The 20,217-nt window shown below is 42.8% G+C and overlaps 2 protein-coding genes and 1 long non-coding RNA gene across 8 annotated transcripts in view; 2 read left to right on the top strand and 1 right to left on the bottom strand.

Annotated features, from left to right (window-relative positions):
* LOC310761115 (arylsulfatase D-like) overlaps positions 1-8,848 on the top strand; it is a 15,677-nt gene extending 6,829 nt beyond the window's left edge. For all 4 annotated transcript variants that reach the window (XM_083610724.1, XM_083610723.1, XM_083610725.1 and 1 more), the window contains exons 5-11: positions 154-276; positions 1,059-1,482; positions 2,973-3,109; positions 3,201-3,335; positions 4,606-4,768; positions 5,519-5,640; positions 8,149-8,848. In XM_083610724.1, coding sequence (XP_083466850.1) covers positions 154-276; positions 1,059-1,482; positions 2,973-3,109; positions 3,201-3,335; positions 4,606-4,768; positions 5,519-5,640; positions 8,149-8,507 — 1,463 coding nt within the window. In that variant the 3' untranslated portion in view covers positions 8,508-8,848. The remainder of the gene's footprint in view (positions 1-153; positions 277-1,058; positions 1,483-2,972; positions 3,110-3,200; positions 3,336-4,605; positions 4,769-5,518; positions 5,641-8,148) is intronic.
* LOC310761365 overlaps positions 1-11,068 on the bottom strand; it is a 24,776-nt gene extending 13,708 nt beyond the window's left edge. The window contains exon 1 of the long non-coding RNA XR_014547433.1: positions 10,981-11,068. This is a non-coding gene — a long non-coding RNA (uncharacterized lncRNA). The remainder of the gene's footprint in view (positions 1-10,980) is intronic.
* LOC310761110 (arylsulfatase D-like) lies at positions 9,085-20,217 on the top strand. 3 transcript variants are annotated; one of them, XM_083610714.1, is made up of 10 exons: positions 9,085-9,392; positions 12,615-12,764; positions 13,002-13,123; positions 13,862-13,984; positions 15,504-15,927; positions 16,008-16,144; positions 16,684-16,818; positions 17,902-18,064; positions 19,016-19,137; positions 19,525-20,217. In XM_083610714.1, exons 2-10 carry the CDS (start codon positions 12,685-12,687, stop codon positions 19,899-19,901), a joined length of 1,683 nt encoding a protein of 560 aa, XP_083466840.1. In that variant the 5' UTR covers positions 9,085-9,392; positions 12,615-12,684; the 3' UTR covers positions 19,902-20,217. The 3 variants fall into 3 exon arrangements, with proteins under 3 accessions (XP_083466840.1, XP_083466838.1, XP_083466839.1); XM_083610712.1 differs by lacking the exon at positions 9,085-9,392 and adding an exon at positions 10,998-11,177; XM_083610713.1 differs by lacking the exon at positions 9,085-9,392 and adding an exon at positions 11,190-11,521.

Genomic DNA, 20,217 nt, shown 5'->3' with positions numbered 1-20,217 from the left:
CTTCACAAAGATCTGGTTTGTTTTTAATCCGATGTCCATTGATTAAGATAAGGAGAGGGACATCTTAATCTGCCATTAGAACTGTATGTGGACAACCGACTGAAGTTCACAGCCATATTACTGGCTATGTTATATATGATCACTTTATCTCAGGTTTGGATGAAAGGGATCGTTTCCGTGTCATTAGCTGGCTTGCTGGTTCTGGTGGGCTTCCTCAGAATGAAACTACTTTTGCCAAGATATTGCAGAACAAAGGCTACACCACTGGCTTAATAGGTAAGAAAACTTGTGCACAGCATTTAGGTGAAAGAATGTACAAATGTCATAGAAGGTCATGGGGCACTCCAGTATTCTCCATCACTACGTCCTTCTGGGAAGAACCTTTTTGTTTCTTCTTCTTCCTCCTCCTCCTCCTCCTCTTCTTCTTCTTCTTCTAAATAATAATAATAATATTGAATTTATATACTGCCCTATACCTGGGGGTCTCAGGATGGTTCACAGAATAAAATCAAGATATAAAACCACAGAATACATAATAAATATAATGGATAATTTTTTGTACCCACTGAATAATGGCTGTTGTTATTATTTCTTTATTTTATTATCAATTTTATCAATTAATTATCAATTTTCAATCATCAGTTTTATTAATTGATTCTATATTCCTGCTGTTTTATTATCTTTATAACTGAAGACCCTGCTGGAAGCCAGTCTGTAAATAAATAATAACACATGTGTAATAAAATGCAAAAGGGAATCTTGAACATTTTTCACCAGGATATATGCCACTAAGTCTCCCGAGGAAAAACATTTTAATGCAGTCTTTCTCAACCTCGGGTCCCTCAATGTTGTTCTACTACAACTCCCATCATTCCTAGCCAGTATGGCTGGTGGTCAGGGATGGTGGGAGTTGTAGTTCAAGAATGTTTCAAGGGTGGGGACTGTTTTAATGTATGAAATGAGTTGGACAATTTGGAAGCCAACTTGTCCATATACATCTGCTTAGCACGCATTGGTTGGCAAAAATGTAACTTTCCCTCCCAAATTCTGTTTTTCAGGGAAGTGGCATCTAGGTATGAACTGTCAAACCCGTGACGACTTCTGCCATCACCCCTTAAATCATGGATTTGACTATTTTTATGGAATGCCATTTTCACTGATGGGTGATTGTCAAATTACATACCCTCCAGAGAAGGATATACACCAACGAATCAAGCTTGGGTCCTATACTCTGTTGATTGCCCTCGCTGTACTTACACTTATGGCAGCAAAGCTCACTCATCTGCTGCACCTCAGTTGGAAAACAATTTTCTCCCTGGCTTTGTTTGGTTTCGCCTTCTTTATTTCCTGGTTCTCAAGCTATGGATTCATAAGATACTGGGACTGCATTGTAATGAGAAACTATGAAATTACAGAGCAACCAATGAAGGTAGAGAGAGCTGCATCCCTGGTGCTGAGGGAAGCCATTTCCTTTATTGAAAGGTAAAACGAGATTCCTTGTAGGAATTACATGGGATTACAAATGTGTGAGAGGAAATGAAGCATCCATCTCGTTTGTTTGTTTTTAAAAAGTCCAGTTGTAATTAATGTAATGATATTCAATAGAGGCAGGAGCAACAAGGTCTTTAGAAGTTGCCTCTTATTATTTTTCAGTCAGCAAAATGACTACTCTACCTCACATCTCCAGTTGTGGGATTCTTGAGGCATTTTGGTTACACAAAAGACTTAGAATACTATGGTTATAGAAGTAAAAGCCACATGATCAATTGCTTCACCAGTCAGAAAGATGTTTCACTGTAATTGTCTGCTCCAATGAAAAGCATTTTCCTCACATCTGCAAAGAGAATTATCTTCCCATAATTTTATAGAAACCAATGAGCCTTATTGGCCATCAGTTATAGTTTAATGCAGAAGTGAGGACCTGTAGATCTCATTCCCTTGTAGACAACATAGGTGCCAACTCCCTGGGGCCCTGGGTGCCCAAGCACCCACAAATTCTCCATGAAGGGGCCAGGCACCCACAAATTTCAGGGCCAGGGCCATGCACACTGCATGGCACCCATGGCCCTGGACATTCACAGTCACGGGGCCAATTTGGCACTCCTGGTAGACAACCTTCCAGCAACCATATTCTATGGGTGGGCAGAACAAGAAGCAAAAGTGGGTATAGCAACGAATGCACTTTGTATGGTAGACGTGTTTCTATACACAGAGAGACACACCACCCTCTACCCTCCATTGGGGCAAGCAAGAAGCATTATTAGAGTTCAAATTCTAGCCAAGTATAAATACACAGGTGGGTGAAAAGCATTGCTGATGAAGGGTGTGGTCTGTAATTGTCCCTATTCTGGTTCCCACTCTCAGACTCATAAAGCCAATTCTCTGCTTGGTGGAAACCAAAGGTTTCAAGGAATCAGCCCACAATCGATGCTTTAGCTTGATCTACAGGTTATAGGGTGTAGACCATACATGTGTAAGCATAATTCTAGGATTGCGCTTGCAAATGAGTGCTTCTCGGAAGGAGTTCAGTCTGTTCATGCTGGCACAGTTGACAGAAAAAGTTCAGCTCCTCCAACTTCCTCTTTGCCTGAGGCTTAGTTAGCCCTGCTAATTGGAAATGTCAAGCAGAGGAGGAGGGGTCAGGGGTGGCTCTGGCTTGTGGGATATCTGGCAGTGGGGCAAGGTCCTCTCCCAGCACACTGCTCAAGCCCACCACATACCCTCTCATCAGACTCCCCCTCCCCCTCTGACAGATCTTGAGAGCCCCTCTTGGTGGGTATTATGGGACTCATAACATCCCCAGGAGGTAGACAGAAAGGTTTAGAGGGCCACACACACCACAGCTTCACTATCCCTTATATAATTACTCTCTCAATATAGATTATTCGCAAGGCACTAACAGAAATATCAGAAAATTATATATAAATTTGTTTGTTCTAAACAATAATTTGTTGTTGTTGTCATTTCTGTAGGAACAAGCAAGGGCCGTTCTTCCTCTTTGTTTCTTTCTTACATGTCCACACACCGGTGGTAACAACAGAAAGGTTCAGGGGGGAAAGCAGGCATGGATTGTATGGTGACAATGTCGAAGAGATGGACTGGATGGTAGGTAAGTCAACCTTTTTTTTTTTAAGAATATAAAACGGATGGGCAGAGCAATCCAAACTGTGATCCTCTATGTCACTGTGGATTCTTTATAGGAAGGATTTTGGGTAAGCTTGACAAGGAAAATTTGAAAAACAGCACACTGACCTATTTTACTTCTGACCATGGTGGCCACTTGGAAGCAAGAGAAGGAAATGCTCCGCGAGGTGGTTGGAATGGCATCTACAAAGGTGAGAATTCTGAGTCCAATGGAACAGCAGCAGAGCAAGCCGATCGGGCGCCTGGGGCGGCACGCCCGAAGACGGGGCCAGCCACCCATGGGGGGCCAGCAGCCCACAGCGGCACCATGGGGCCTCCAAGATGTCTGCCTGCCTCCTCCCACTCAGCCACCCTACAGCTGAGGGGGAGGCAGTGGGTGTACCGTTTGGGGCAGCACGGAGCCTGTGGGCACTCAAGCCACTGCATCACTCCCAGGAGAGACGCGTGGCTAGGGCGAGCTGCAGGCCCTGTGGTGAGTGCCACCCACCATTCTGTCACCCCCCTCAGTGATGACACCCAGGGTGGACAGCACCCACCACACCCCCTTGCTACACCCCTGCAATGGAACATCCCTTCCCTTCTCCTGTGAATCAGCTGGGGGTATACCCAACCCTCTGGAACAGATTTGGGGGAGACCATTGAGGGAAGGGAAGGTCCACTGTGCACATGGAAGTCATTCTGCTCATGACTCAGTCTTGGGACTGGACAATGGGAACATATCTCAGCCCTGATTCCAGGCCCATTTTGAGGCACAAGTAAAAAATTTCGGTACTTAAGATTTTAAAACCCTCCATGTCCTGGGTCCTGAAAGATTGCCTTCTTAAACATAAAGCATCCCTTGAGCACTGGACAAATGCCTCTGTTTCCCCAGATAGATAGATAGATAGATAGATAGATAGATAGAAATATAGAGATAGAGATAGAGATATATAGAGATAGATAGAGATAGAGATAGAGATAGAGATAGAGATAGAGATGATAGAGATAGAGATAGAGATAGAGATAGAGATAGAGATAGAGATAGAGATAGAGATAGAGATAGAGATAGAGATATATTATTAGTGGGAGTACTGTTTTTCTCATAGATTCATAGAATTGTAGAGTTGGAAGGGATCCTGAGGATCATCTAGTCCAACCCCCTGCAATGGAGGAATATGCAGCTGTCCCATACAGGGATCGAACCTGCAACCTTGGCATTATCACTTTAAGCAACTGAGCCATCCATGCTTAACTGAGCTATCTAGGCATGTTACATTTTTTGGTGGTCATGTTTTGGTGGCTTTATCTTTTTCTTTGCTTGATAAATTTGTGAGTGTATTTCTCCCTTGAAGGGTGAAGTATTAAATAAATGGCATAAAAAAATGAAGTGCAGTTTATTCAGTTTTCTATATGAGCAACAAAATAAGTGCATGGCAGGGAGTTCAGTTTTAATCATGAGGTGTTGTTCTATGGTAATTCTAGGTGGAAAAGCCATGGCAGGCTGGGAAGGAGGAATCCGTGTCCCTGGATTATTTAGATGGACAGGAATGCTACCCGAGGGCAAGATTATTCATGAACCAACCAGTCTAATGGACATTTTCCCTACGTTGGTTCATCTGGCTGGCGGGACAGTACCACAGGACAGGTATGCAATGTGTCAAGGTAGACACTTTCCTATATTTACCAGTGTCTCAAAATGGCTTGTGGTTTTATTGTATACAGGTGGCCAACTTCCCTTGATAAGTAGATATACACAGCAGGTGGCGCTGTGGTCTAAACCACTGAGCCTCTTGGGCTTGCTGATCAGAAGGTCGGCGGTTCAAATCCCCACAATGGGGTGAGCTCCCCCAAGGGTGAGCTCCAGCCAACCTAGCAGTGTGAAACCACGCCAGTGCAAGTAGATAAATAGGTACCACTGCAGCGGGAAGGTAAATGGCATTTCCGTGCACTCTGGTTTCTGTCACGGCATTCTGTTGCACCAGAAGCAGTTTAGTCATGCTGGCCACATGACCCAGAAAGCTGTCTGTGGACAAACACCGACTCCCTCGGCCTGAAAGCAAGATGAGCGCCACAACCCTACAGTCGCCTTTGACTGGACTTAACCATCCAGGGATCCTTTACCTTTTTCACATACATATACATATATACACATATGCGCGTTCACACACACACACACACACTTGTCATCTCAAATTCTCAGCTCCCAAGGACTCACATAGTGGTTACAAATAGAAAACAATATTGCTTTAGATATAAACTAGCAGATATCACCCACATTCATTTAGCAAATTACATAGTTACTATTGTTTCAAAGTTCCGAATGCATAACTAATGTGGAACCAATCCAAGGGCAATTTGTTGAAAGCAATCTAAGTCATTCCCTTTGTCCCTTCAGGATAATTGATGGTCGAGATTTGATGCCTTTGCTGCAGGGATCAGTTCAACACTCGGAGCATGAATTCCTGTTTCACTACTGTGGGATGCATTTACATGCAGCACGGTGGCACCAGAAGGACAGTGAGTACAGCGAATTCCTTCAAATTAAAAATCTATTTAATTTCTGGTAAAATAATCATTCACAAAACAATGGCAAAATAGTTATGTTTTCTGAAGAGATGGTATAATAATAATAGAGTCGGACTAAGGAAATTAGTAAAGATCAACAACGAAGAATGAGCGACTCAAGGTCCCTCTTTATTTTCAGCATGTTTATAAGGATAATGTAGGATGACCACAGATTAGGTATAGGAGGAAGGATTTGATTAAGTTTGCATTTAAAGGTGAACCTACCTTATTTGCACTTTCTGAAACAATGTGCAACCCAAAACACAAGCATCATTGGAAATTCACACTTAACCTACTTTTGCAATTTAGTTCTCTAGCCAAGTAATATATATAATAAAAAAGGTGTATATTTGGCAAAAGTGTATATGAGGAGAAATTCCCACCCAAATGTCAATGAATTTTCATGCGGGCTTTAAATTTTAAAAAAAATCAAACTGAGGGGGAACTGAATTTAAGTTTGGGAAGGTGAAAAACTGAGATAATCTGAAATTGACAGATTTGCCAATTGCAACAAGCTGTGTTGCTTGGAAGATACTGGTCTCACAGTAGAAAGAAATGTGTCCCTATTTCACTATTTCACAATCTATTAAGTCCTTTTTCAAAATGGTGAAGCAGCAGTCACTTCTGGGTGCTGTATTACCATATGCCTAACATGAATTAATGGATTTCTTGTTTAGCATGGTACTTGGTCTTAAGAACACTTCCACATTTCAAATGGTGATTTCTTTTCTCGGTCTACTTGCATCCTCCCGTTGGGCCCCCACATTTCGCCTATTTCCCATTGTGCTCTTGTATAACAAAAGGACAGATGCGTAATAAGGCATACGTCAAGATAATGCATAGTGATTAAGAGCAGATCTTTGGGCAGCAAAAGGCTCTAGACTGTCAGTCATTATGGTGGCCTGGACTATGTACCCAGGAGCAGCTCATTTTGCAAGTAAACATGCTGACCTGCCATTTAAAATTACAAGCTTGAATGCAAATGTTCATCACACTGTCTGATATTGTAGGGAGCTTACAACACAAGCATAACCATGTCCATTGAAAAATTTGTTCTGTTTAATTCAGCGGGGCTTCCTTCCAGAGAAATGGGGTTAGGATTGCAGCCTTAGTGCCGCTTCAGTGAGGCACTGTCATGAAATGTGGTAACTGGCGAGAGCCAGTGTGGTGTAGTGGTTAAGAGCAGTAGTCTCGTAATCTGGGGAACCGGGTTCGCATCTCCGCTCCTCCACATGCAGCTGCTGGGTGACCTTGGGCTAGTCACACTTCTTTGAAGTCTCTCAGCCCCACTCACCTCACAGAGTGTTTGTTGTGGGGGAGGAAGGGAAAGGAGAATGTTAGCCACTTTGAGACTCCTTAAAGGAAGTGAAAGGCGGGATATCAAATCCAAACTCTTCTCTTCTTCTTCTTCTAACAAATCCCCCATCTTGAAAGCAGTGCACTTAGGACAATCTGTTTCTGGGTTGATCTGAGATATATCATTCTACAAAAAAAGTCACTTGGCTGTGACTTTAATATGTATCAAGACGCTGGCAGGAACAATCTCAGTGTTGAAACCATCGCCTTGGGGTGCTTGGGCTGGTTCACTAATAAGTAAAAACTCTTTCATAAGAATTAACATAGAAGCGGGATATGTGGCACTTCTGATAAGGAGAAATTTGGGGACCATAAAGAAAATGAGGGCTCAGCATGATCCAAGACCCCAGTACAAGTGAGTCAGAAAGAAGAGAAAGGGGCAGCTATTCTATGGACAGTCACTTTTTCTTTTCTTACAAATATATTCTGCCTTTCTTCCATCATGGAAACTTGGGGAGCATGCATGAGATTCCAGGTGGTCTCCCATCCAGATATTAGTTTCAGGAAGGTATTAGTCCCTCCAGACCATATCATGGGATCTACCATCCCCTTTGGTCACTCCTATTATACTAGCTAGAGCAAAGGTACATAACCAGGAATCTGGCACATAATAGTTTTTTATTTAAGGACTGCAATTGACCAGAAGCTTTACAAATCTGCCCTCCTCACAAGGTATGCATGTGTGTGCGTGTGTGTGTGTGTGTGTGTGTGTGTGGTGCAGCCAGTATAAAGACTGAGGAAATTGTGTGTGTTAATTATATGGCTTATAAAAATGATGTAGCATGCAGAAATGGCAAGGCTAACAGGCAAAATTAGAGATAAGAATGAAGAAACGTTTTTGGAGGAAAGGAAATATTTCAGAGAATATTTAAAGAAATATTGTAGTATTATGAAAATGCAAGCAGGATTTGAAATACAGTTTAGAAATATCAGGATGAATAACTCAGGATGGTTAAATGTAGAGATTAAGAATCAAAAATATGAAGCATTTAAGGGAAAACATAGGACATCATGGAAGGGTGGAAAAATGTGTAAAATTTGAAAATTCAATAAATAGTTTTTAAAAATAATAATAATATATTCATGTGGATTCTTTCCCACCAGGTGGAAATGTGTGGAAGGTTCATTATATGACACCAATCTTTCACCCAGAGGGATCTGGAGGTTGTTACAATATAATATTTTGCCAATGTTCTGGGAAATATGTAAGACAACATGATCCTCCTCTGCTGTTTGATCTCTCTCGAGACCCATCAGAGGCTGTGCCTCTTTCACCAGACACGGAGCCCCTGTTCCATGAAGTTCTAAAGCGCATAGGCAGAGCTGTGGAGGAGCATCGCAGGACCCTCACTCCTGTCCAATCACAGCTTTCTTTTGGCCACAATATCTGGAAACCATGGCTGCAGCCATGCTGTGGGACCTTCCCATTCTGCTGGTGTGACAAAGAAAAGGAAAACCTATAAAACGGACATCATTTTAAAGTTTCCTGTGTTACGTGCCCTAATAAGTTGCAATGGAGACAAATAGGTAGGCCATTTCCCAGCCTGCTCACCTGGCTGGATGCCAAGCTGCCATGGGATGGGGAATAACAGGTCAAGTTATTTTTGTGTGATGCTTGAAGCCAGAGACAGAGACATGTCTTGCTCTGTGCTAGACCCAAGAGCTCTGGCCTGGGGCTTTGCTGGAAGCCTAATGAGGAACAAAGATCTGTTGGGGAGTTAATGCTGTGAGCCCCTCCATCCTTTGATCACATTGTGTGTATATGTTTGTGTGTGTGTAAATAAAACCATATATCCTAAAAACACCAAAGTCTCCTTTGACCTTCATTCCAAGGAAACAGAATCCTGGGTAAGCGTTGGAGCCCCTGGAGTCTTTTGCTGCTTGGAGATGTGTACAGCAATATTGCATTTTATTGTGATGCTGACATTATGTATTTCCTCTTACTTGTTTTTTAGCTTTGTGGTGTTACCATTTTTTATTTGTAAACTACTAAGTGATTTGTTATTGTGAGATGTATTATTACTAGAGCAGTCAAGTACAATTTCCTGTTGCCTAGAATGGATACATGGGAATGTGGCTGCAGAAAGGGAGGACTTCCTGTCATACCTGCTCTGGATGGACGTGACCCTAGCTGACCAGGTAAAAGGGCTGGCCATGCAACCATCCCTCAATCTCTTGGTGTCATAGTCTTACTCATGAACTCTCACTCTCCTGGCTCTTAACCAGTGCATGGCTCAAACCTTCACATAGGATGGAGCCCACAAGCAGAAAGTCTGAGATAATTCAAACTTTTTTTCAGTGTAACTACAAGATAAAGCCTACCTTCAGATTACTGCTGTGAACTGAATGTGAGTAAAACTTTATTCTTACTTTTAAAGAAGACTGTGTTGTGTTATTATTTTAATAGGAAAATAAAGGGGAAACTTGCCAGGAACAATCCAGACTGGACAAGCCAAACTCGATTGCTTAATTCTAATGAATCATCAACTAGCTTCCAATAAGTTGGAAGGGAATGTGCTCTACTGTTTACTTACATGCTGGCGTGAGTGAGGAGGGATAATATCAAAACAATATAACCTTTCCTACCTTCCTTAACATTCCCACAGTTATATGAAGTTGTCCATAAATTGATTGATAAAACAGGTGGTAACTGTCTGCAATGCCCTTCTTTCTACAAAGGGCAATTGAATCAAAGCTACAGATGAGCATAAACATTCAGATATTATCATCTGGTATTCCTGGGTCCTTCAAGATAGTACCTATTCATTTCACATGCTTAAAAAGACGCTTCAGCTAGACTTAAAACAACAACCCTAAAAGCCATAAATCATTTTGGACAGGCCTATTTACCTTCTGAAGTTTCTTTTATCTACCTAGAGGGCTGACAATGAAAGACAATGAAATGCAGCCCAAAGGGAAGCAGAACAATATGTTTGGCACCGACTTGGCTGCAGGAAGGAGGCACACAAGGTGCCAACCAACCATCTTAGGAACTCTGGATTTCTGTAGGATTTACTCCTAGCCTTTTCTTCCCCCAAAGATATCCCGCAAGGCAATGGAGGTTTAAGACCAGAGTTTTCCTTCTCCTAGATGGGCTACCTTCCCAAGCTGATGAGTCCCATCTGCCCCTTACTTCCTTCTACAGCATGTGCAGAAACCACCTTCTTAACCATTGGACCCACAATTGGTCTGGTCAGCTCATTCTGCCAGAGATTGTCTTCGCATGCGGGTGAAGTCCCTATGAGGGGTTGTGTTATGTACTGAGTTGAATAGGATACAAACTGCAGCAGTCTGATTGGTCCTAGAACAATAGGATCCAAAATGTAGCAGTCTGATTGGTCCTAGAACAATAGGATTCAGAATGCAGCAGTCTGATTGGTCCTAGAACAATAGGATTCAGAATGCAGCAGTCTGATTGGTCCTAGAACAATGCAGCAGTATGATTGGTTGGCAGGAGCCACCCAATCCAGCTCCAGATAGAAGTGAATCCACAACTTGATTGGCCTACAGGAGAATTCCGGAATTAGCCAATCACGTGCAGCCCATTGTGTAAATAATGTATATAAAGCAGATACTTAGAGGGGAATTTCATTGCCTCCTCACCACTATGAGCTGAATAAAGAGCATGAAATCCACTCTCGACTCTTGAGTATATTTCAGGTTGAGTCCCATCAGCTACCTTCACCTGGTTTAGCCAGCCAATTGATGCTATTCCTAGGGTGTGCCTGCACGCTGACAGTTTCTAGGAGCCCTAGGTGAGAGCTGAGTGCAGGGTGGGGACTAAAGTGGACCACGTATCCCAGAAGGAGAGCGACGCGTCCCCACCAAAAGTACTACCTAACACCCCACACAATCCCATATAACTCTATGATTCTATGAAAGAAAGCCTGCTCTACGCTTTCTGAGAAAGTTTGGAATTTTCCCTCATCCCCTTACCGAAGCTCGCTGTTTTCAAGGAAGGCTTTTGCTTTCTCTGCAGCCTTTTACTGGCTCTGCCTAAGCCTTGCCCCTTGGCCAGGCTCCTTTTCTTCCGGGTGGGTCCTGGCTTTCGCGATGGGGATTGCCTGGCTACACGGTGGGCTCAGCCAAGCAGAGGGCGAGCGCCTGGAGAGGGTCTCTCCTTCGTTTCCAAGGTGTGCATTTCCCGATTTCCTTGGACCATGACGGCTGCTTTCCACGGAGCTGCGTTCCATTTCTGCGTGTCTGGAAGCGCAGTGTCGGCGAGCTCTGGTTTTGAGCCTGTGTTTGACTAGCGGGGTCGGAGGCGAAAGCCTGCCGCTTGCTTCCTCCTTTTAGACTCCCGTCCTTCAGAAAAGTCAAACTCCTGCCATCTTGCTTGGGGGGGGGTCTTTGTTTTCAAAGGAACCATGGAGTTTGTAAAGCAGGGAGTCGGTTTTCAGTTATGTAAATGACTGAACTTTCCATTAAAAAATAAAGTAAATTGGAGGGGAATCAAGACCCTACAAAGACGTGGCAGGTAGAGCTGTCTTCCTCCTACCTTTGCCATTAGGAGCAGCAATTAAGCAAACGAGCTTTCCCCATTACAAAACAATTTTCCTGCACACTGAATAAAACTTCACTTGCATAATACTAGGCTGTGGAGCTGCTATTAAAGGCACAAGAGTAGGCGGGCAGGGAAGGGGGGGGAGGGAATTGCCTCCATTTGAAGAAGCAGTAAATATTTTTGCTTGCTCTCAACAACAATAATATTGGTTGGGGGGGTTGTTCTTGCCCTTCCTAGCATGGGCAACGTGATATTATCCTTAAATCAGGACCATGCCTCTAGCCCCACCCCTATGGTCACAGCTCTGCCTCTGTGCTGTCCACACCTTATGGGGCCTATCTCTAACAGAGTCTGTTGTACCTCTTGGTATCCTGAGGCCTCCATGCATAGGACAATCTTCCCTCTACAGACATTTCTCCCAACACATGGGGACCTGTTATAGCAGAGATGCATAGTTCTCAACCTGAGGTGGGAGTAAAGTGGGGATCCATCCAATACTTAGGCTTGCAGTGTTGTGCTTGTTGTTTTTAGATGTTTTAACTTTTTAAACTTTTCATTTCAATCATATTGCTTTACCACTCTGGGCTCCTTTGGAAAGAAGGGCAGAACAGACATTTAATAAATTATTATAATTAAAATTGCATCATAATAATTTACATCTAAAGCAGTCCTGAAAGTGTCGCCCCATTTTACTCAACTGTCGTAGTCCGTTATAACAGTTTTATCACTGGCATACTAAAAATACAGTAGTACCTCAGTTCTCGAACGTAATCTGTTCTGAAAGACCGTTCAGGTTCCAAAAGGTTCAGAAACTGAGGCACGAAGGGCTGTTTGCACATTCAATTGAGAAAATTGAAAAACACGCAGCAGAAGCCGTTCGACTTTTGAGGCGTGTTCAAAAATGGAAGCATTTACTTCCGGGTCTTTGGCATTTGTGTTCCAAAACGTTTGTCAACAGAGACGTTCTAGAACCGAGGTACCACTGTACTGTCATATGGTCTTGGTCTTTCCTCTCTCCTGTCAGCTTCATACAAGTAAACCATTGTTTGGTGATTTTTTATTTCAGAATCTATCTAGCTACTCTGTTGGCTTTACTTATATCACTTGATGCCCGTGGGACAAATGCAGCTCCGAACATGAAACCTAATATTGTTCTGATGTTGGCCGATGACCTCGGGATTGGAGATCTAGGCTGCTATGGCAATGACACTATCAAGTAAGGGATTCTCGGGTTACTGTTGCATTGTTGTGAATATGACACTGGCTAAAAGGTTTATTGAAGAGCTTTGGGCCATCTTCCAGTTGATTTTACTTCACTGTCGCTTGTCACTACAAAGGAGCGTCACCTATGTGATGCAGGTTGCTTGGACTGTCAAGATAAATTGCCATATATTGCCTCCTTCTTTCGTCTCCTGCTATTTCATTCTATTAATATATCACCTTTCTATCTCAGCACCCCCAATATTGACCGGCTGGCAAAGGAAGGAGTGAAGCTTACTCAGCACATTGCTGCAGCTTCGCTTTGTACCCCAAGCAGAGCAGCTTTTCTGACTGGCAGATACCCCATCAGATCAGGTCGAGTATATTTGGAATGCTTGGTTTGATGTGCAGCTGAGACAATGTGCAAAGCTGAACAAAATAAGCATGCTGAAAGTAGTACAGTTTTGTTCCACATGAAAAACCAGTACTTCATTCCTGACTGCATTTTTTAGCATGATACCCAGGTGCTGATAAATTTATCTAAACCTCTTTTACAGCCATCTAAGCTAGCGGCCATGGCCTATTGTGGCTATGAGTTCTGAAAGTTAACTATCTGTCTTGTCTTGAATCTACTATCAGTGAAGTGTAATTCAGTGATGTATTTCCTGAGTTTAAATAATGACAATTACTTAAATTGTTGATTTAATTATCTGTTGAGAATTGTCACTATACATGGCATTAGGCTGGATGATACTGGGATCTGTTGAAGTTTCACCAGGCTGATGACGCAAGGAGCCATATTTAAATGACTAAGCTTTGCATTTGTTTTTACAGCTTCTATAATACTTTCCCCATCAATGAAATGGTTTTAGCATTATTATGTTGTGTCCCAGGACAGGAGCTCATTCCTGTGATAGTATTATTTAAAGGTAGGATATGGTATTTTTGTGACACCAGCAGCCTTTGGATCCAGCCGGATGAATTTGTACAGCTGGGTTATATTGATGTCTTGATAAGGTTTGAGTGTAAAAAGTGATGCAGATCCATGTAAACTGAACTTGATAAATGTATTGGTGGTTGGTTTACTTGTGGTCTTTATCCTTGGTAATAAAGGCATGGCTTCAGGTGGTTCATATCGGGCTCTGCAGTGGAACGCTGGCTCAGGAGGACTCCCTGCCAATGAAACCACTTTTGCCAAGGTCTTGCAGCAGCAGGGTTATGCCACGGGACTTGTAGGTACGTAGAAATCCTATGACCTCCTCATGATCATAGGTGTCTATAGAGCTTCAGGTCTTCGTATAAAAACAAATGCTTATTAAATCTTGGATGTGAAGATGATGAAAAATTACTGGTTCCAGCAGATAAGAAAATGTTTGTTGCCTGACCTTTCCTCATCATAAGGTCTGTGGAATGAAGGCAGCTTTGACATTGACTTTATTACCTTTTCCCATAAGATCCTCTGTTTGTTTGTTAAAGCTAAGGGTCCCCATGCTTACCTGGAAATTGCCCTCTTTAACCTGTCTGTCTGCCTGTCTCTCTCTCTCGGGTGTGTGTTGAGAATAAACCTGGGATATTTGGTATGACTGGGTCAGAATGTGCTACATTAACATGACCTACTTTTATGTGACTTATACTAACAGTGTTACACAATAACCTGCCTGTACTGTAGCAAGCATTTGAGCGAGGCAAATATGTTACCAAGTGTGTCGGCAAGTATGTCTTTGTTTTCTGACTTGTATACCCACTTGGTAACATTCATGATTTAAGATGGCAGAAGTAAAGTGAAAAGAAAAATCAGAAATACCAAATTATTGTAAAAAAGAGAGAAAAGAAATAATACTTTAACTAGATTTCTATTTATAGTTGCATGTATGCACCAGTACCTAAACACCTGGCTGCAATTGTGTAAACAGTGTTCAGGGACAGTAATGACTGTATGTTAAGGTCATCTTGAGATTCAGGACCGGGTTAGATGTTTAGGACTTTTTCTGTGTGGATTAGGAGTGCTCCTGAAGTGATGCATTCTCATTGCTGCTTTCTGTGGGAGTCTTTCTCAGACTACATGCTGGGCTCGTGCGTGAGAGTTAAGAGTCAAATGATTAGACCATCAACTGAAAAGGAAGCCAAGTGCAACAAATTGTCGTTTGATTTCACAGTGGAGGTTAGTAGGTCAAGAGACTCCACTAAATCTGCTGTGTTGCAGTTTCCCTGTAAATCTAAACGTTCACAGTACTTCTAAAGATTCACAGTCACAGCGGTCCTTTTGAGAAATGGTTCATGTATTAAACATGAAGATTAACACTGTCTCGCACAGATGGTCAGGTAATGCCACTTAAAGGATCATTCTGAAATCTCCGCTTAAAGGATCATTATAGGGAGGGAAATAAGGATTTGAGTGGACAAACACACCATACTTTTAAAGCACACTGATACCAGATTTACACGTTATGGAGAAGCTTACAAACTAGTTTCTTGAGGGTACTGGGAATTGTAGGTACGTTAGGTGAGCACACGTAACCCCTTCCAGTTCCCAGGATTCTTTAGGGGAAGCCATGACATGTTAAAATGCTACAAGAGTGCTTTAGTGCTGCTGTAGTCCCATGAAACTGCACGGTTGTACAGTGCCATTCATTGCGACTGTGTTTGAAAGGAAGACCTTCCTGGAAGATAACTTTAGTTATCAAACTTTGAAGGGGTGGCCAGCAGAATCCACTCCAAGTAATAATAACAGACTGTTTTCTGCTTTAATTTCCAGGGAAGTGGCATCAAGGGGTAAACTGTGACTCTGTCCATGATCACTGCCACCATCCTTTGAGTCACGGCTTTGATTACTTTTATGGCATGCCTTTCACTCTTCTCAACAACTGCCAGGACCACAAGCCTCCAGAGTTGGATGCAGCGTTGCAGGCTAAGCTATGGTTTTACACCCAACTTATTGCCCTTGCAGTTCTCACAGCTCTTGTAGGAAAGACAACAGGACTGGTCTCTGTTACTTGGAAGGTGGTCACCTTTTTTGCTTTGCTTGGGTTCCTGTTTTTTGCTTCCTGGTACTCCAGTTATGGCTTTGTGAAATACTGGAATTGCATCTTGATGCGCAACCACAACATCACTGAACAACCAATGAAGCTGGAAAGAACGGCTTCTCTTGTCCTAAAGGAAGCAGTTTCATTTATTCAGAGGTAATTAAACACTTTTCCTGAAATATCAAACTGCAAAGATGCTGCAATTTACTAAATGTGTTCTATTCATTTCTTTTAAGCAACAAGCATGGGCCATTCCTTCTCTTTGTTTCTTTTTTGCACGTCCACACGCCCCTGTTTACAACAGAAGCTTTTCTTGGGAAAAGCAGGCATGGGATATATGGAGACAACGTAGAAGAAATGGACTGGTTAGTAGGTGTGTTGGCTTTCTCTAAGCATTCTTCTCTTGGACACTGTTAATGGACACTGTTAATGGACACTGATCACCCCAAGTGGTGGTGAGGCATGGACTATGATTCTGTGGCTGTCTTGAACACTGCCTTGTTTATGGGCTGCAAGGATTGAGTGAATGATTTAAAAATCAGCTACCCTTTCTTGTAGTACAAAGGTGAAATATACAACATCCTGCCCTCAGTGCTGCAGTTTATTACAATTTTGGTGGGATCACAGACACGTCCTGTTAGGATGGAGAGGAGGAGGAGAAAGGTTCCTGCATGGCTACTGTCAATTCTACAACGTACACCTTTATGCAATAATTTGATGTGCATCTAAGGAACAGCTAGCCTCTTTCAAAGTCAGGAGGGAGAGATAGGTTATCCCTGTTTCATGAGCAGTTTTAGAAGCCAAGCTTAACTTGTACCACAGGACTGTTTTGAGGATAAGATAAGACAAATTCCTTGTGTGCTATTGTCTCCATAGTAAATATTTGTTTTTGGTGGGGGGTTAACTCTGTAGGTCAAATTCTAGATGCTATTGACAAGGAAGGCTTGAGAAACAACACATTGACCTATTTTGCCTCAGACCATGGAGGGCAACTGGAAGCTCAGGAAGGAACAATACAGCTGGGTGGCTGGAATGGCATATATAAAGGTAAACAATGCAACAGTATAGTTGCTTTGCCTATCTGGAAGTTTGGGTAATTTTGCTTTGGGTTGTCTTCCAGGATAAATTGATCTCTTTTCCTGTGCTATGAAATTAGGAGGCATGTGGTCTTTTATTGACCACACCCTGTATACATATGTCTCTGGGAACTCCTTTGAGTTGCATATTGCTGATAAATATTATTGGGTAACCCACAGCTGTCCATGGAGGTGCAGGTCACTTCTGTGTCCAGGGCAGCTGTCTACCAGCTCCATCTGGTATGCTGTCTGAGGCCCTACCTACTCATGGACTGTGTTGCCAGAGTGGTGCATACTCTAGTTATCTCCCACTTGGACTACTGCACTGAGCTCTGTGTGGGGCTACCTTTGAAGGTGACTCGGAAACTACAACTAATCCAGAATGTGGCAGCTAAACAGGTGACTGGGAGTGGCCGCCGGGACCATATAACACTGGTGTTAAAGGATCTTCACTGGCTCCCAGTACATTTCTGAGCAAAGTGTTGGTGCTGACATTTAAAGCCCTAAACAGCCTTGGGCCAGTATACCTAAAGGTCTCCACCCCCATCATTCAGCCCAGACACTGAGGTTCTCCTCTGAGAGTCTTCTGCTGGTTCCCTCACTGCAAGAAACAAAGTTACAGGAAACCAGGCAGAGGGCCTTCTCAGAAGTGGTGCCCTCTCTATGGAATGCCTTCCCTTCAGAGGTCAAGGAGATAAAGAACTACATAACTTTTTACAAGACATCTGCCCTGTATCGGGAAGTTTTTAATGTTTGATATTTTATATATGCTGTAAGCCACCCAGAGTGGCTGGGGAAACCCAGACAGATGAGTGGGGCATAAATAAAATAATAATACAAATACAGAAGGTTGCAATATATTCCAAAACCTGTGATCTGCTTTTGTTTGAAATGAAAGTAATCCCACTGATTCTCGGCCCTTTAGTGCATATTGATAGTTTAAAAGAAAATGGAAAGGCCATGTGGTTCCACCACCCACAAAAGACTTGGAATGTTCTTTTGCTTAGGAAGGTAAGTATAATAAACATGTCTGTTTCTGCTATTCCCAATGTAGGGGGCAAAGGCATGGGAGGTTGGGAAGGAGGCATTCGTGTGCCAGGCATCTTAAGGTGGCCTGGAATGCTCCCTGCCAACACTGTTGTTGACGAACCAACAAGCCTTATGGATATTTACCCTACCGTGGCTCATGTGGCTGGAGGAACTGTACCACAAGACAGGTATAGAGCCTGTATCCTTGCTCATATTGTGCATGCTCTACTTGAAGGCATCTTGAAATAAGCAGAATTCATCATGCAATATATAATGTAGCCTGGGAGCAGTGGACATTGATAGCCAGTGTAGGTTCTCTGTTCAAGCATACACTTTTCCTTCCTTCCTTCCTTCCTTCCTTCCTTCCTTCCTTCCCTCCCTCCCTCCCTCCCTCCCTCCCTCCCTCCCTCCCTCCCTCCTTCCTTCCTTCCTTTTTTGGGGGGTGGGGACAGGTTATCCTCCAGTGTTCTTTTGCAATATTCAGTCATCTGAATTAAGGTATTAAGTAATACCTTTTTGTAGGCAACTTACACTTTTCCAGCACTTTTGCCATCTTTTGAAATGAAAGTAATAGAAAATTCCCAGCCCACCTAGTACATCAGTGCAATCATTAATGCTGTGTGGAATATGGTTGTGTTAGTGTTGTAAGCACCTACTGCACAGCATCTGTGCCGTAACTGATGACCATGGTTCCTCCATTTATGGCCTATATTATTTTGTGAATGTTGGAAATGTTTCCCTAGTTAGGTTTTGTTTATAATTTTGGCTGCTCCCTTTCTGCAGCATTGAAGCTTAAGCATGCTCACATAACACTTAAAAGAAGCAGCAGCAGCAAATATCTAAATAACTGCACTACTTCATGACTTCTTTCCTCATAATTAGTTCTTTGAATAGCGTATACACTCATCTTTCTTCTTTGTTATAATATCTTTGGACATAATGTAATTTTGTCCCTTGTGGCCAAATCTGTGTTTAATCAAATGCTGGGGGGGAATATTGAAAACAGACTTTTCAGGATGTTGTTCAAAATTGATATGAATGCATGGGGGGGGGCTCTGTTTACAAGAAAGCACTGCAAAAACATGGCTTTTTCACTTGAGTCTTCTGCCTGATGACGTATTCTTTCTTTGTCACTATAGAATAATTGACGGAAGGAATCTATTGCCTTTGCTACAACAAGAAGTCAAGCATTCAGAACATGAATTCATGTTTCATTACTGTGGATCATACTTACATGCAGTACGGTGGCATCAGAAAGACAGTGAGTACAACAAATTCCCCAGAATGTGAAAACAAACCTGTTATTAAAAATAATAAGATGCAGGTGTACTTAAATTTACTACTTTTTTGCGGGGGTGGGGGGAGAACATGCCTGGTAATTATTGCCATAGAAAGCAGTGTTCCTAAGACTTCTGGGCATAAAGTTCATTGTCAATGGAACTTGACAAAATCAGGCCAGAAGGAAAGTGAGAGGAATAGATTACACCTAATGCACTGGGCTATCGGAGAGTTGTTCTTGTGCATTTCCTTCTGTTGGCAAGTAAATTTATTTGAATTTTCAAATTTCAGCCAGATCTCCAGGGAACATCATCACCTTCATGATTATTGTTTCAGGGTGTTTTTGTTTGTGCTTTCTTTTTCTTCCCAGGTGGTGCATTATGGAAGGCTCATTACATAACGCCGATCTTTCATCCCAAAGGCGCAGGAGCCTGTTATGGAAAAGGGATTTGCCCATGTTCTGGAGAAGGTGTAACGCATCACGATCCTCCTCTGCTGTTTGATCTCTCGAGAGACCCATCAGAGGCCGTGCCTCTTTCACCGGACACAGAGCCCATGTTCCACACAGTCCTAAAGCACATAGGCAGAGCTGTGGAGGAGCATCGCAGGACCCTCACACCTGTCCCACAGCAGCTCTCTCTTGGAAACATTATGTGGAAACCATGGCTGCAGCCATGCTGTGGGACCTTCCCATTCTGTTGGTGTGACAATGAAGAAAGTGATACCCATTCATATAAAGTCGGCTGACCAAAGAATCCTTTTATGGCAGAGAACATCATCCAAGAGGTTTCCTGTGTGATTTTAGCTGCTTCCTGTCAGTTAAGGTTGCTTTCTCTTGTTTCTCAAGGAGTCCCCAGGCTTGAAGGAGGATACAGCCACATCATTTCCTGCCTGGCAGGCTCGGGGAATCAGGTCCCTCTCCTGGTGGCAGTAAAGAAGCTGATTAAAAAAAGAGTTCTTACCAATTAGTTTATTCAATAATCACAGCGAGAGACAAAGGAATGTATCTCTCTCTCTCTAGAAATGGCTCCAAATAAAGTCCCGCCCTCCTTCGTCTCTGTTA

This window comes from Podarcis filfolensis (genome assembly GCF_964270895.1).
Source record: "Podarcis filfolensis genome assembly, chromosome: 4".
In the NCBI taxonomy this organism is placed as follows: Eukaryota; Metazoa; Chordata; class Lepidosauria; order Squamata; family Lacertidae; genus Podarcis; species Podarcis filfolensis.
Note: the sequence above shows the minus strand (reverse complement) of the source record. Positions and strands in the feature narration are given on the sequence as shown.

What these genes read in the sequence shown, in the direction of transcription:
- LOC310761110 (XM_083610712.1), top strand. Translation starts at nt 11,098, where the DNA reads ATGGGGATTGCCTGGCTACACGGTGGGCTCAGCCAAGCAGAGGGCGAG. An exon ending in CAGATACCCCATCAGATCAG is followed by an intron (nt 13,124 to 13,861) that starts GTCGAGTATATT and finishes TTGGTAATAAAG; the next exon opens with GCATGGCTTCAGGTGGTTCA. An exon ending in AGAAATGGACTGGTTAGTAG is followed by an intron (nt 16,145 to 16,683) that starts GTGTGTTGGCTT and finishes TTAACTCTGTAG; the next exon opens with GTCAAATTCTAGATGCTATT.